The sequence below is a fragment of the Crocodylus porosus genome, unplaced genomic scaffold, assembly GCF_001723895.1.
Source record: "Crocodylus porosus isolate Cpor-Errol unplaced genomic scaffold, CroPor_comp1, whole genome shotgun sequence".
Taxonomy (NCBI): Eukaryota; Metazoa; Chordata; order Crocodylia; family Crocodylidae; genus Crocodylus; species Crocodylus porosus.
The window spans coordinates 12832440-12849948 of record NW_017728915.1 but is presented as its reverse complement, the minus strand read 5'-3'; the positions used below and the strand labels follow the sequence as shown (position 1 = coordinate 12849948).

The 17509-nt window shown below is 40.2% G+C and overlaps 1 protein-coding gene across 1 annotated transcript in view; it reads left to right on the top strand.

The window, feature by feature from the left end:
- RBL2 (RB transcriptional corepressor like 2) overlaps positions 1-17509 on the top strand; it is a gene marked incomplete at its 5' end in the record, with an annotated part of 45550 nt that overhangs the window by 11374 nt on the left and 16667 nt on the right. The window contains 6 exons of the mRNA XM_019535726.1: positions 3424-3488; positions 12193-12321; positions 12821-12981; positions 13312-13376; positions 16277-16463; positions 17178-17344. Of these exons, the coding sequence (XP_019391271.1) occupies positions 3424-3488; positions 12193-12321; positions 12821-12981; positions 13312-13376; positions 16277-16463; positions 17178-17344 (774 nt within the window). The remainder of the gene's footprint in view (positions 1-3423; positions 3489-12192; positions 12322-12820; positions 12982-13311; positions 13377-16276; positions 16464-17177; positions 17345-17509) is intronic.

Here is a 17509-nt window from a genome sequence, read left to right as displayed (position 1 = left end):
CACTGGCAACATTAAATGTGAAAGGTGCCAAAGACAAGTCTTTTTCTATCATTCAAAAATCTGTGAGTCAGCAAGAAAATTCAGTATGGAAGTCCACTAGTAACGACGTGTGTCATTTTTTTTTAGGTTTTGATCAGAAACAACAGTCTGCTGCAGTGTAGGAAAATGGCCAAAATCTTTGCTTCCTATCTGGCAGGAGAAAGGGACTTGTCATAAATGACTTGATGCTGGAATGCAACTCATGAGCAATAAGCCTTTTCCCTTGCAGTTGCGAATTCAGATCATTCATGTAGTCCATGATATCAATGGTAAATGCAAAATCAGAGAGCCAATCTGCATCATTCAGCTGTGAGAAATCCAAATCTTTTCCTTCATGTTAAAAAATAAAGTAAACTCTGCTCTCAGTTCCCACACTCTTTTAAAAACTAAGCCATCTTACATTGGTATGCTACAGAACATCTGTCAGCTCAGATTCAGACTCCTCAAGCAGAGTTACAAATTGTCTGTGATTTTAAAAGAGTGTGGGAACTGGGATCCAAGATGGCTACCATAATGGAAATATTAAAGTTCATCTCGAAACTTCATACAATGTTGGTTTTGTCATTGGAATTAATTTCCTAACCCTAGTCGGGGCTAAAATATTGACAAAAATGTGAGGTCGTGGCAGCCATCTTGAATTCCAATGTGGCAGCTACACACACTACTTGTCAGATTAACAGGGATCAGGGTTTTCTGTTTCCCGTGGAAAAGCTTGGATTTTCTCTTTTTAAGGGGAAAAACATGGGAAATGGTGGGTTTTGCCTTGCAGGCTGGCAGAGTTCCAGCCTGCGAGGGACTGTGGGGAGCAGGAAGAAGGCAATCAGGCAGGAGGCATCACGTGCATATGTACACTCATGCATGTGGCAACCAGGGAGCTTGGAGATCAAGTCCCATAGCTCTCTGCAGGTAAGTCTGAGTGAGTGGGGGGGTTTGAAGATTAAGGCACCCCATATTGAGGGAGAAAGGGAGAGAATTAGGCAGGGCTGGGAGCACTGCCTAGCCAGGGTGGTACATGGGGTCTGGGGTGGGAATTCGTGACTGCAAGGCCTGACTGGTGAATGGGATGGAGCCACTGGCAGCTCATTTGTGAGGTGCAGGGGGACTAGCTACTCACCGCTGCACACATTCCCTGGGGACACATAGTGGGGCATGTGCCCCTCAGCTTTGTATGCAGGGTGGGGGCAGATGCGGACTGCCTGCTATGGGCTTGGGGCTCCCCCACCCTGCTACCTTCCTCACCCTGGGGCCTTTGTGGCCCAGCAGGCAGCACCTGATGCAGCAGGGCCGAGCAGAGTGGGGCAGGGCAGAGAGGCTTCGATGCCACCCCTGAGACCCCTGTACTGCCATGACGACACACCCCCCACCCACCTGGCGGCAGCAGGGGTGGTGGCATTAAGGTGTGCCCCCCATTGCTACTAGATGGGTATGGGGCGCCTCGCCATGGTGGTGCGGGCTCTTGACAGCAGCACTGAACCTCCCCACTCTGATCTGACCTGCCATGCCAGGTCCCACCCTTGGAGGGAGGGCAGCGGGGCAGGGAGCCCAGGCCCACAGCTAGTAGCCCACATCTGCCTCTGCTCCCCACCCCCAGCTGGCTGCACTCCAGCCATGCCACCTGTGCGGGAGGGGGAGCTGGGCTCCATGCTCCACTCCAGTGGCAGCTGGGGCTCAGATGCTGCTAGAGGGGCAGGGGGCTGTGGACCTGGCTCCCTGGCAGCTGGGTGCCACCTCCAGCAGGGCTGGGAGGGCAGGGGGCTGTGGGTTGGGGAGCAAGGGGCACCAGCAGGGCCAGGGGGGTATAGTTGGAAGTGAGTAACCACCACTAGGGCAGGGGGATGGGAGCTATGGGTGGGAAGTAAGGGGCACCAGCTGGGCCAGAAAGCTGTAGGTTGGGAGTCAGGGGTGCCAGCAGGGCTGAGGGCTGTGGGTAGGGAGTGAGGAGCATTGGTATGGGCAGGGCACTGGCACATCAAGGCTGCTCAGTGCCACAGAGCAGTTGGGGACAGAGGGAGGAGACAGCTGCAGCTGGACCTGCATCCTGATGAGAAAAGGGGACAGGGGAAGCTCTCATTTTCCATCATAAAAAATCTAAAAACAAATGCCAAATTGTATAGGTATTTAGAATATATTTTATTATACCGATTGAGGCACTGGTAGGCTTCCAAATTGCTTTAAAATTGTAAATATATCAATAAAACGTGTTCAATTGATTTAGTGGTGTTTCAATTTAATAGCAGAAAAACACAGATTTGGGGGGTTTTAAGCAGAGAGTTTGGACATTTTTATCAGAGAATTTGCAGTTTTTAAACAGAGAAAAACAGGATTCCTGCAGATATTAACATAACTATTCTGACACAGGCGGACCATGTGTACCTGAAACACTGCTGACTTTTCTGGCAATGAGTTGCCTCTGTGATGATACCTTTACCCTTCTTTTTTATGCTAAAAAAAAGATTTTGGGTACAGCAACTCTTAAATGTGGTGTTATGAATCGTGATGAGATGTACTTTGAAGATATGTGGATACTTTTTAAATATGTTGAGAGAATTTCTTGATAAAATTATGGATCCATCTCCAACTACTACAGATGAAATTGTCTGATATGGGAAAACTTAAACTGATTTTTTTCAATCTGCAAGTATCACCAAAGAAGCTAAATAAAAATGTATAATATTGCATGTATAGATGTGACAGTATTAGAAAATGAGATGTTTTGGAATTCATGTTGGAAATTTTTATACTATATACATTTGAGTAACTTTGCCATGTAAGAGATATAAATGTTTAATCCTGCAATAATCTATTATTAATGCTGTTCAACCTTTAGTTGTCTATTATTAAAATATTATCTTGTCTTTTTTCATATTAAATGCCAAAATAGAACAAAACTGCATATGCTTTATTAAAAATAGGAGTGTCATTTTATTAGCCGTTTTCAAATTGAATTAACTGTGCCAAGATAGTGATGGCTTTTTGATCCATATGTGCAAATGAAGATTGGGATTCAATTTATTTTCACTTATGTACAGTGCCACTTCATCTGATACACCACTTTTTTGCTACCCATTGTACTTGTTAGAATGTTGTACAGCAGGGGTAGGCAACCTTGGGCATGGGTGCCTGGCAATGACATGCAAAGGCTTTTTACTTGGCACGTGTGTGTTAGGGAAGACACCCGGGAAGGGGCCAGCGCTGTGCTGCCACAGCAGGGATCGGGCCTCTCCCAGCTCCCCAGCACGCCATCTTACAAATTGAGGTTGTGAGTGATTTTTGGCACTTTTCCCCAGAATGTTGCTGGCCCCTGTTGTGAGGTATTCCATTCTGTCAGCACTGATGCAGTTAGTTTGTTGTGTCTTATTCTCATGATATTTTTGTTTCCAAAAGACGACAGCCTTGTACAGTCTCTGAAGTTTTCCAGTTTTGTTGGGTGCTCTTTGTTTATGCCAAAGGTAAGAGATTTGGGAAGGTATGACATTTACTGTGAACTTTGTTAGTCTTTAATACACATTACATATGATGAAAAATGAGTGGCCTTTGGATTTTGAATAAGCATCAGAAAGTTGTTTAACATAGCGAATTTACCTAACTGTTACAAAATAGGCCTGCTGTCATGCTTCCCTTGTCTTTACTTCCCCAGCTATAACTTTTACCACTTATTGAGATCAAAGATTGGCTTAGTCTGGTGAACTTTATGATGGCTGCACTTCCAAATCCCTGGCATTCTGAAGCTTTCATACTGCATCTAGAAAAGGGGACATCCCCAGAAATGTTAGTAGATACATGTTTTCGTGTGCATGTGGATTTGAAATATAAACAAATACTACTGGGGATTAAGATCAGATCAAACTCCTTTTCTGTTTCTAGCCACACAGACAATATTTTGTCCGCTTTAGAAGCAACAGAAAGAATAAAACTACAAATGTTAGATTTCCTTCCTTTAAACCTAGGAACACCAATTGCACATATTACTAAAAAAAAAAAAAAAGGCTCTGTAAATATTGGGCATCTCTTGCAGAAGAACTATCTTCTTCATATATACATCCCCACACTTGGGAATACAAATTGCTGCTTTTACAACTCACAGTATGATCTCATATTTGTCCATAAATACCATATTTACTGGAATCTAAGACGACTCCCCAATAATTAGATTCTATACATGCAAAAGTTATACATTTGTTACAGTTTTTCCCTATGTATAAAATTGAATTATTAGGGCATCGTCTTGGTTTAGTCACCCCCCCCACCACTTGAGGGGACTCAAGTGATCTGACCCTTGTCCTTTGCTGCCTCTCCCTCCCCCCCACCTCCTATATACCCCAATGTGTACAGCCTGTCCCAACCATCTCCTGCCCATCACAACTTACACTCTGGCTCCAACTCTACTCTGTGCCCCAAGCTGGAGCAGGGTGAGAGGCAGAGGGTAAGCAGTGGCAGAGGCTGTGGCCTAGGTAGGCAGTGGCTATGGCTGTAAGTCTGATTTCCCCCTGCCATGTTAAATGGGGAAATAGAGCTCATCTTGGATTTGACTGAATATGGTACTTCAAAATTCAATTTTGAAATTTGAAACATTTTAGCCTTTTTCTTCTCGTTTTTAAAATGTGTGTGCAGTTTTACTATATCATATAACCAGTTGTACTTACTTGTTCTCTTCATGTCAGTCAACCCAGTGTTCTACATTCTGACTTCTCATTTGTAATATTTCTGTATGTTAGCTTTGTACTGTGCATATTTACTAGTTATTCTGAATTAATTTGCACATATTTTTAATTAAAATGAGAAATATTGGTTAATGGCTGTACAGGTAGGTCTTTGGTAATGTGCATTTGTAATCCGTTGCTTGCATGGTATGTAAAAATACCTGCATTTTTTTCTGACCAGCTGTAGCATGTTTGAGCAAGTTACTCTTCTTTTGAGTATTTAATTAAAACTGATTTGTAATGCAAACAATTTTTTCTCATCTTTCATTCAAAATCCTGCCATTGTGCTTCTAAATAAATAAAAGACTGAAGCCTTGTGTTCTCCTTATTAAGATTCCTAAGGGAAGTAATAATATGCAGTTACTAAATCTTCTGTTGAGGACAGCATATAATATCACAACCTGCATATAACTTTTAACAGTTAACTATATAGAATCTTTTGGGGAACAGTAGATTTTGATGATCAATTTTAGGAGTAAAAGACCTGAAGGAATTAGTAATAAAATATATTTACCCTCAGTATATATGTGATGCCTGTGTCACGCTCGCTTGCTCTCTCACTCTCTGGTACCTCTGCTTATTTAATGCCATATTAAATAAAAGCCTAGATGAAAAAGTGAGTTCACTCATACTCCATACAGGTAATGTAAAGGCAGTGCTGCTTGTTTCAGTGAAGCAAGGGTGATGCTTACACACTTCTTCTCTGAAAGGTGGTTCTTCTATTGTTACAATTAGGTAAATTCCATTAACTGTAATCCATAGTACAAACTCGTATGTTTTACTTAAGTTTTTGCCCTAGAGTTCATGCATGGATATGTTTCTGCTTCTTTGTGATCTTAGAGAAATGAGTGTCACTTTAGGTTTCAATCTGGTTTAGTAGTCAGCTAAATTTTATACTCTGATATCCTCTACCTCTATTAAAATTTGCAGTTTCATTCCATTTACTTTGACAAGATAACAGTTCTGTGGCATTATTGACTAGATTGTTTGAGGCAACTGCCAGTTAAAATAAATAAAATAACCACACACACAAACTCTAAAAGTTTTCTTTCTGTACTCATTTATATTTACTGAGGAGGAAAATGTTTTAAAAGCCCCATAATAGATCATGCAACACTGAGGGGATCCATTTTTAAGCTCATTAGAGCATAAGCTTGGAATTGAGGTTGTGGGGAAAACCTCCCATGTACAGCCTCATTTATTCGATGGCAAAATTATCCCCATGGTTTGCTCAAGCATAGGTGCTAGTTGACTTTTTCTCACTCATTACTTGAGAACTATCAAAGGAAGTTTTTCCTTTGTCCTAGGAACTGCAGGAAATAAAAACATGAGGTATGTGGTTTAATTAACAGGTCACAGCCATAACTTTATTAAGTCACCCACCTGAGAATAAGTTGCAATAACTTAGCTATTGTAGATAATCTTTTTCTTTTGTACCATACCATCTGTTTGAGTGCTGCTCCCAATGTTATTGTTAGAACCCCAGCACTCTTCTTTTAAATAATGATTAGCACTAAGGTGGCTAGGAAGGGTTGCCTCCTTGCCATTTCTGATGTTTGAAGTATTCTAAGCATCAGGAAATGGAGATGGTGTACCATTGCGTGCCAAGAAGAAAAGTTAATGCCTCGGGTACCTAACATCTGGAGTCTCAACCCCCTTTAACGCTACCAACCAACCTGGATTTTCCAGGACACGTCCAAATTTTGGGGCTGGATTCCAATGACTCTTTAACAGAACTTTCCTGAAACAGACATTTGAAAAATTGGCCCAAAGTAACTATGAGGTAGCCTTCTAATCATAGGTCCTGGATGAACCCCTGAAACTGCCTTCTACATCTGCATTTGTGGTGCTGCTAGTCATCTGTGGAGTATCTGTGTCTTCGCGCCCTGAAAGTTGTTTAAGTGTCATTCTACACCATTTATAGATGTCTTCTCCCAGTGCATTTCCAGTTCTACTTTATTAGTGAACTGGAACCCCTACTGAACAAACTACGTGCACTAGGCACGTGTCAGATTGCAAGAAACTGTACTATCAAGCTTGCATATTGGCTCCCTGAGTGGATTTGGCGGAGGGGGTGGGACAGGGAAGGGGAACCACCAGCCCAGGCCAGTCTGGCATTAAAGAAAGAGTTCCTTCTCAGTCCTCTTCAAGTCTGAAGGGGAAGATCTTTTCTCAACACAGAATGACACCACTGCTTTCCTGTAGGTTTAAATACCTTCCTCTTGGATGCAGAGGAAGCAATATAGTTAAGTGGCATTTTTCTGTCTCGTCAACTAGATCTGGATTTCTCTTCCTTATGCCCTTTTCTCCTCAAGCACCATGAATGGGTAATTCTTAAAAGTCCCAAATGTCTAGTTTCCCCTGCTGAACTAGCCAAAACTTCCCACCTTTGAAGCTGGATAAAGAGAAATGCCTGCATTTCATTTGCTACTGCTGTATTAGGGCTAATACTTTTAAATAAATGCTGACTAGTTTAGCACGTAGTAAGCAATGCAAAAATTGTAGCAGCACAGACATTGAGTATTATGGGCACTAAATTCTCTTGCTTTATTTTATTTTTTTTAATTAAAAGGTAATTCACTCTGTTTTGAGGGTAGACAGTTATGCTTATCATAGCAACTACACACTGATGACAAGTTTGGGCTTGTCTGGGTGACATGTTTCCCAAGCCCTCAGACCATTGTTTTCAACTTTCTTTTCCACAACAGAAAATACAGCAGAGTTGCTTGGCTAAATGTTTTTTTGTCTGGTACAGAGTAAGTTAGCAAGTATTTTTATTTGCTTTATAACATTACCACCAAGTTGTTATAACCTGCTATTGTTGTTTCAATTCTGTTTGACAAAAAGCATCTCTTGAAGCCATTTGTTTTGCTATTTCTTTACATTATAGAGCTTTGTTTTTCATTGCTTTTAACTCTTGTATTTGAGAGGGAATACAGTTTGGAAATACCATGTGTGCTTTTGATTATTGTGGTGCTGTCTGATTAATAGAATTAGAGCTGGACCACATATTCAGACTTAAAACCCATGGGAGGAAAATTGTTGGGGGGGGCTAAATATTGTGATATTATCAACATTTTTGATCATCTTTGCTTACATGTCATGTTCTGACGTTCAGTGGCATGAGCACATCTCTGTAAGTAGTGTAAAATTAGATCATGTTCCATTACATCTCCAATACTCTATTTTTATTTAAAATAGTTGCTTTAATTAACTGCATGAGTTTAAACAATAATCAGTGAACAAAGATAAATTCTTAATCTAAACATTACAGTGACACTGTTATACAGTTTCTTCCCCCACTCCCCACTCGGTTATTTTCCATTTTCTAGTGGCTATTGGCTAACTTTATTTTTGGTGTTATGTGAAGTTTTATGTTTTCTGCATTTGAAGTATTACTTGTTAACAATATTTCTTACATTACGGGGATTTTTTTACCCTTACTCATTTCTTAATTTAGAATTATTAGCTTTTAAAACTTCTAACTTAATAAAAACAGAATTCAGTAACTTTCTGCCCACAGCTATATTAAATGAGAATGTACTGAAGTAAGCTTTGAAAAAATGGTATTTTTCCCTTGCAAGTTCTTTTATCCATAGAAAATAAAGCATATAGTGAGTCAGACCACTCTGTTGAGGTTTAGTATGGTTGAAGTTCTCTTCAAGATACCAAGTAGTCTGTTTACCAATTTTTATTTTGTGAATATGTAAAATTTATTGTAAATATATCTATGCAAGATTTCAGTAAGGTATTTCCAGAACAAAGTTGTTTTGTATTCTAGACGCAGAATAGTTGTCAGTATACAAACAGAGTACTTAAGGAACCTTTCAGTCAAACACCTCATTATTTATTGCTTCCAGGAGATTGAGAGATATTAGGGTACAGCTGAACCAAAACCTCTTCACCCATTTTAAATGTATATTATTCTTCTTTTATATTATTCACTTGCTACTTATAAAAGTTTGTTTCAAGTAGTGCTGCAGGATTATTCCAGAGTCTTGAAATTTCATTCTGTAAATGACCATCATGAAGCTAGCTCTCTGCTTACAGACGTCAGCCTCCATGGTAATTCCACCAGCACAATGGGAGGAGGCTTGGGACAGTATCACAACCTACAAAGGCTTATTGAAGACAGAAGAATTACAATAAGGGAAGCCTGTTAGATGTGCTTATCAGGCCAAATTGGAAGCTGGGGAGGTTACCTTGAAAGACCTGAACTCAAAAAAATTGATACATCCGTATGATGTATTCTGTCAAGTACAGAAGAAGATAGAAAATACTGATCTTTTAAAGGTGTCTTATGAAAACTAGGGATCACCACAAATTAATACATATTTTAAGAAATCCCCAGGTTTAATTAATTAACGTATCTGCAGCTGAAATAGATGGACAATTCAAATTGTTACCCTGGGGAAAAAAACCAAGTAGTAGTTCAACAAGAATTGCCTGGTATGGCTATGAACTTAAAAGGGAAAAAGAACATGTAAAACCTGGATGTTTTTCATTAGCATGATAGAAATCAAAACTGATAGTATTATACTGAGTTTCCCAAGTTAAAAAGACAATGTAGCAAATAAAACTAGTTAAAAGAATATTGTAATAAGATGGTGAATTAAGTGCATACGTTGCTGATTTATTCTTTTGGAATGAAAAATAAAAAAGTTAGCAAACCAAAAAAAGTTTAACAAACCAAAGGTGAAGGGGTAAATAAAGAAATACTAACTTTTTAAACATTACTACATTTGTTCTTTAATTGGACATAGTGGCTGTTTGCAGACATATTAAATAAAAATTTTTTTAAAAAGCAGCACTTTAAACTTGGCATGCTCCCACACTGAGCCTACCAGAAGCCCAGAAGAGGCATTTTGTTAGTTGGACCCGGCTCACCCTATGTCTGTATAGATCAGGCATTTTAGTGGGGGGGTTTTGGTGTTTTTATCTGATAGATGTTTGAATCAGCTTTCACTGAAAGCGCCAAAAAGCCTGTCTAAAACATCCAATCTATACAGATGCTGCTGAGCCACATCCAAATAACGCACTGCTACTTCCAGTGAAGTGTGTTTTTCTTGTTTTGTGGGGGGTGGGGGTTTAACATCTGCAAGCATCCAGTGAGACAAACGTAGAAAGTCTAAAAGAATAAATAATGTAGCCAAAAATAACAAGTACCTTGAGAACAGATTGAAAGAGCTTTTTTAATAGCTAAAATTTTCTAACTTTTGAAAGTTAATAAAAACTTATTCAATTAAAAAGTGCCATAATTTTCAGCCAGCTCTTATTTTAATAGTTTGAATCTTGGGGAAATTCCAGACTTGAATTAATAGACAGCCAAATTATTTAAAACTTTTAAAGTAAAGATGACCCTGGTTATATAGGATCTTTGCTGAAATTTTAGTTAAGGATAATTTAAAAAATATAAGGCAAGCTAATTTTATAAGCAGGGATCCTGGTTTTCTCTGATTTAAAAAAAGTCTTAAATTTTCAGATTATAAAAAGTAACCCCAAATCCACATTTTTCTGTGATTAAAATGAAACGGCACTAATATCTCTCTCTATATATAGTGCTGTTTCATTTTAATCACGGAAAAATGTGGATTTGGGGTTACTTTTTTTAATCTGAAAATTGGGGATTTTTTTAACAGAGAAAACCAGGATTCCTGTTTATAAGTATCCCTTCATCTTCTCAGTATATCAAAAATGTATGCATTTAATAATTATGCCCAGAGTTAGCAATCTAAATGGAAATTATGATTAAATAACTGACTTACAAACATCATCCAAACTTTATTTTACGTGTATCTTTTGGTAATAACCTGACATGCACTGGAATATGTACATCAACCTGGACAGATGGAAGAATATTGCCTTATCACTTAATACAGATCAGTCCTTCAGTTCGAGTAACTGTCTGTTTTTTAATGGGCTGTCTCAGACAATTTGGCTATGCCTCCCGATTCAAAAAAGATGTCAATGCTCAGAATTATCATGTATAAACCATAGATGATCCCCATGTTGGTCCCCATGCCCAACAGATCTTCCTCCAAATTCTAGTTTCCCTACCTCGCTCACCTGCCACATCTTGATGTTCTGTCATTGGGCAAATCCCTTGGCAGAGCAGCCCCTTTTCACTGAGAGCTACCCCCCTCACAACTAAGATATACTTCACCTCCCCCACAAGGTTCTTCTGATGCAAGTTACCTTATAGCTAGCTAGCTGGTCCTTCTTCCTGTAATGCTTTAGCATATGTTACCCAATCTGATCATTTGCCTGTGTTCACTTCTCTAGCCTTCTCTGCCGAGAAATGTGTCCTCTTTTATTGCCAAGGCACTTCCCTTATATCCTTCTAAGGGGCAGGGCTTCAGGCCTGATTCTTAAAGGGCCCTTCCCCTTAGTCCTCATGATAAGAACTAGGGCTGTGCAAAGCTTCAGTCGCTGATTCAATTTGGTGGAGATTGAGCCTGATTCAGCAGCCAAATCTCTGAATCTGAATTGAATTAGGAGACCCTTTAATCTCGCCAAATCAAATTGGAACCCTCCGAATTCATTCGGAGTGATTCAGAAAGATTTGATGATTCAGACATAGACACAGCTTTAAATGTTTTTCTACATACCTCAAGGTACCAGGCAGCTTGTGAATGCTGAGATGCTGGGACAGATGGAGTGTCCCATGGGAGTGCAGGGACATCCCCAGCATGCTCGGCAGCAGACATGGAAGATAAACCAGAAGCACTTCCAGTCCACTTCTGGGTCTGCCGGGAAGCATGCAGGGGACCTCACCCCTGGCTGGGTGACTGGTGCTTCCTGGGTCTGGGGGGGTACCTGGGGTCCCCCTGTGGCCAATCACCAGTGGGGGGGGATCCCCCCACGCCCTCAGCAGTGAACCAGGAAGTGAACCAGAAGCACTTCCTGTCCGCTTCTGGGTTTGCTACCAAGCACACAGGCCTTCCTGTTCCCCCCCCACAACGCTGTATGTGGGACACTCCATCCACCCCACCATCGCAACATTCACAAGCCACACCTGGTGCCTTGAGATATGTAGAAAAAACATTTAACACTGTGTTTATGGCCAAATCACTGATTCTCCAAAGCAGCATCGAATCTTCATTGGATTCAGCTGAATCAAATTAGGACAGTGATCCAAATCAACTAATCAAATTGTTGTCCCCGATTTCAGATTTGGATTCGGCCCGAATTGAATACAGCCCATTTCGTATACCCCTAATAAGAACCGAAGGGGGCTTTGTTGCAGTGTCCATAATCTAATTCTTATCAAGCACTTCTGTGCTTTATTCGCTCTATTTCTGTCAGCTATTAATGAGTTTAGTCACCAAAATTACATAGGTTTGATGGATCAGTCTGTATTATGATTCTAGAATAAATTCAGGCTTAATGTTTTTATTCAGAAGTCTGAAGCTAACCTATTATTGTAGACTAACCCCTGTTTTTCTAATAACAGGTAATTTTCCAATGATCAGTGATGATTTAGTCAATTCCTACCATCTCTTGCTATGTGCTTTGGATCTAGTGTATGGAAATGCTGTCCAGTGTCCAAACCGCAGAGAACTTCTGAATCCTAATTTCAAAGGTAGGTTAAGAAAAATAGCTTTTCATGATCCAAGACAATGAAAACCTTTAATTGTTGTGTATGATTACGGAGATTAAATCCTGCATCTTATCTTGAAATCTGTTTTGTTGGTTACTGTTTAATGTTTTCCTGCAGTAGTTTAGCTTAATATTTGTGATTAGCGTGAACTCCTGATGTGTAGATGCGCACCATTTTTTTCAGCTTTATTTCACTAATTTTAGAGCTTGGAATTATTTGGTCAGTTTTCCATTTTTAATAATTTTGGTTTCTGTATCTATAATTTTATAGTAAAGCATTTTTAATCTGTGACACTGAAGAAAAATAGTTTTTGATGAAGTTATATTAAATTGAGATGCTAAGATTTAGTGATTCTTTTCAAGGTTTACAATTGGTTTAAAATATCCTGTTAGTATCATGGTGTGTTTAATCTTTTTATGTGTATATTTAACAGGGATTTATAGAACCAAATATCACACACTTTTTTTTTTTTTAACTACAGGCCTGCCTGAAGACTTTCATAGTAAGGATTATAAACAGTCTTCGGATCCTCCTTGTGTCATTGAAAAACTCTGCTCTCTACATGATGGCTTAGTTTTGGAAGCCAAAGGCATAAAGGAACATTTTTGGAAGCCATATATTAGGAAACTTTTTGACAAAAAGGTTTGTCTTAAAATTTTTTTGGTAAGGGGAACTCTGCAAATTTCCTGGTTTGCAAAGCACTGGGCAAGTCAGGGTTTTTTGGTGATAGATTTTATTGGACCAGGTGTATAGTTGGGAGAGATGTTAGCCAGGCTTTTGGGTGCCCTTCTTCAGGTCAGTTTGTGCCTGAAAGCTTGTCTAATATCTCTCTCAACCATATACTTAGTCCAATAAAAGTTATCTCCCAAAAACTTGGTTTCCTGCATATCTCCAGAACAGTCATGGCTACAACAACACTCTACCATGCTGGAGTACTAGAACGCTCATCAGCTGTTTGAAATTTTCTTGCAGCTTCTAAAGGGAAAAGAGGAAAATCTGACTGGATTTCTGGATCCTGGGAACTTTGGCGACAGCTTGTGAGTTTGTTCTGCATAAAAATTGCTTTCAAATTTTAAAATGAATTAGATTACCCCTTTTTTTTTTTGCTTTTGTGCACCACTGAGTAGTCAGATCACTTTATGTAGCTGCTTTGGAATCCTGAATTTATGGGTTTTTTAGTTTTACAAACCAATTGGAAAGGTTTCTTTAACTCCTAAGGAGTGTATTTGGTACCTGTGGAGGGTATACCCATACCCTTCAGTGGACCACTCAACAAAAGATGAAGCTTTATGACCATATGTTTGTGTGAGTTAATGTCCTAGCATTCTTTAATTTTTTTTAGAAGTGACTCACTAAATATTCTGAAGATAAACACACAGATTCTGAGCTGTTCTACTCTGTTCAGCTGTTTTTGTTGCCTTTTGTGTCATTGAAACAATTTGGAGTTGTTGATGTAAAGCAGAGCTTGAACCATCAGAGGTTCACAGTGAGATGATGACACATGGCTCCCAAGTTGTTGGTACCCAGAGATTTCCCTTACAAAGAGAGATCCTCGGGTAGCCTAATGTGCCCTATTTGTGAGTAGAGCAGACATATTTTGCCTTCCCAACCAACTCCATGTAAAAGCAGTGAAAAGTTCTCCTCATTTTGTTTCTCAAGCAACAAAAAGATAGTGTGTTTTATGACTCTGACCTTGTTACTGTAAACTTTTGTCATTCCACATTAAAATTTAATAAATTCTTACTTACTTCAGCATCGGTACCCAATGTTTTAGTGAACAGCTGTTGTGGAGGGAGGGAGGTCTTCTAATTGGGGAACAAAGTGCTTAAACGTACTAGTGGGTTTTGATAGCTTAGTGGTGGCGCATGTGCCCAGAAGCAAAAATCACTTCTTGGTTTAGTGTTAGAGGGATCTTTTTAGGGGCTGGAGGATTTCTCACTAATGTGAAAAATGGGTGGAGATAAAGCAAATCTTTTAATCTAGTATGTTCTTCAATTGACTTTCTGGCTTTTCTCAAGTGGCATAATCACCAGTCATATTAAAAGGAAAAGAACATTATCTAACTTTGCTGTGATTATATTTAGGATATTATAAATCTAGAAATTACATGAGATATTTAAATTTTAAAGGAAAAAGCCAACCTATTAAATGGGTACTTTGCATCAGTCTTTCATCAGTTCCATGGGACACCCATGCCCGTTACGGGACAGGGAGGTCCAGGTGAGGGAGATCTCCTGCCCTCCATTAATGCTGACCTCATGAAAGAACATCTTGAGAAGCTGGATACTTTCAAGTCAGCCAGTCCTGACAATCTACACCCCAGGGTACTCATGGAGCTGGCGAGCATCATAGCCCAGCCCCTGGCACGGATCTTTGAAAACTCCTGGCGCTCTGGTGTAGTGCCCGAAGACTGAAAGAAGGCCAATGTGGTGCCGATCTTCAAGAAAGGGAGGAGAGTGGATCCGGCTAACTACAGGCCCATTAGCCTGACTTCTATCCTGGGGAAGATCTTAGAAAAGTTTATTAAAGAGGCCATCCTTAATGGACTGGCTGACGCCAACATCCTAAGGGATAGCCGGCATGGGTTTGTTGTGGGTAGGTCTTGCTTGACCAATCTCATTTCCCTCTACGACCTGGTGACCTATCACCTGGACAAGGGAGAAGAGATTGATGTCATATATCTTGACTTCAAAAAAACCTTCAATCTAGTATCCCATGATCGTCTCTTGGCGAAACTGGCCAATTGTGGCCTTGGGTCCACCGTGATCCGTTGGCTGGGAAATTGGCTCCGTGATCAGACCCAGAAGGTAGTAATTGATGGAAGTCACTCACTATGCTGTCCTGTGACCAGTGGCTCTGTCCTTGGACCCATATTGTTCAACATCTTCATTAATGATGCGGACATTGGAGTCAGGAGCAGACTAGCCAAGTTCGCCAATGACAACAAACTTTGGGGCAAAGCGTCCACACCAAAAGACAGGTGGGTGATTCAGGCTGACCTGGACAGGCTCAGCAAATGGGCGGACAAGAACCTGATGGTGCTTAACACCAAAAAATGCAAGGTTCTCCACCTTGTGGGAAAAAAACCTGCAGCATCCTTATAGGCTCGGCAGTGCTACACTGGCTAGCACTACGGAAGAAAGAGACTTAGGGGTTGTGATTGACCACGAGATGAACATGCGCCTGCACTGTGATGCCGTGGCTAGTAAAACCACCAAAATGCTGACTTGCATTCATAGATGCTTCTCAAGCAAATCCCAGGATGTCCTTCTCCCCCTGTACTTGGCCTCGGTGAAGCCGCAGCTGGAGTATTGCATCTAGTTTTGGGCTCCACAATTCAAAAAGGATGTGGAGAAGCTTGAGAGAGTCCAGAGAAAAGCCACGTGCATGATCAGAGGTCAGGAAAGCAGACCTTACAATGACAGGCTGAGAGCCATGGGGCTCTTTAACCTGAAAAAGCGCAGGCTTAGGGGTGTTTTGATGGCCACCTATAAGTTTATCAGGGGTGACCACCTGGATCTGGGGGAACGTTTGTTCACCAGAGCGCACCAAGGGATGACAAGGTCGAACGGTCATAAACTCCTGCAACACCATTTCAGGCTGGACATAAGGAAGAGTTTCTTTACTGTCCAAGCCCCCAAGGTCTGGAACAGCCTGCCATTGAAGGTGGTTCAAGCACCTGCATTGAACACCTTCAGGAGTAAATTGGATGCTTATCTTGCTGGGATCCTATGACCCCAGCTGACTTCCTGCCCTTTCAGCAGGGGGCTGGACTTGATGATCTTCCAAGGTCCCTTCCAGCCCTAATGTCTATGAAATCGGATTTTAACATTTCTTTATACAGTAAGAGAATAAAACAACAAAGCTGTCTTTTGTTACAGAGCTTTATAAAGCTTTTAGTTATAGTATCTGATCCTTTCGTTCCCTTTTTTCATAGCAAAGCCATCAATAAGGCCTATGAGGAGTATGTTTTGTCAGTAGGAAATTTGGACGAACGAATATTTCTTGGAGAAGATGCGGATGAGGAAATTGGAACCCTCAGGAGGTTCCTAAACACACCTTCAGGAATGGAAACTGCGGAGAGAGTACAAGTGAAGTATAATCTGCAGGAGCATTTTGACAGGGTGAATGAGTAATTGTCTGTGTTTCATGTTTCTCTTTATCCTTGTTTTTTAAACTGGATTTGATAAGCCCCTGTCTAAAAACGGCTGAGTCTGACTGCTCTTTTCTTTGGTAGTGAGCTCTTGGAGGGGGCTTTACAGTCTCAGTGTGATCGTCAGCGTGGTCTGTTTTCTTCCTGCATATGTTTTCTTTTTTTGGTAACTGACCAGCCAGCCTAAGCTAAAATGTTGTGGGAAGAATGGAGTATAAACAAATATACATATTTTAGATTTATTAAATATGGATCATGTTGAAAGCAAGAGCTAAGAAAGAAAAACATCTCACCCATGTTGAATTCTGAAATGGTTCAGTTGGGGAGTAGAGGTACTTTAGGGTCTCTGCCCTTTGACATTAGCCCTCTGCAGCAGGACATCATGCTACACTCAAAAAATAGATTTTATGGCTAAAATCTAGTTATATTCCTGCTTAATGAGGTCAGCAGTAGAATCTGTTTCGCATTCACTTCAGACACTTTAGAAAACAAAATGTTGATCTTTATTTCCATAACTGTAAGAAATTCTCTCTAGAGTTATTACTTCTTGGAGGTTACTAGCGGGAGGTTACTAGCGAATGATGAAGCATTGGATAAGAAAAGAACTATGGTTTCATGATTCTTTAGTTAAACTGAATATTTCAACTTGCGTGATATGTAATTTTGAATTACTTTTTGTTTCTAGTCTAAATCACTTAGAATTACAACCCCACTAACTGGCCGCAGATATATTAGAGAGAGCAACCCCTATGTGACCCCTGTTTCCATGGCAACATATAGTTTGAGCCGTCTTCATACAATGCTGACAGGACTGAAAAATGCCCCAAGTGAAAACCTTGAACAAATTCTCAGGTAAGTAGGATCATGTCCTTAATGGCCAAATAATATGTATTTTTTTTAAATAGAGAAATGTGTTTTATTCCCACTACACGGGTAAAACCTGTTAGGTTGTTAAAAGTGGCTGACGGGTAGCTGTAGGGTGGATTAAAAATCCTATTTAAAGATTTAAAATTGTAG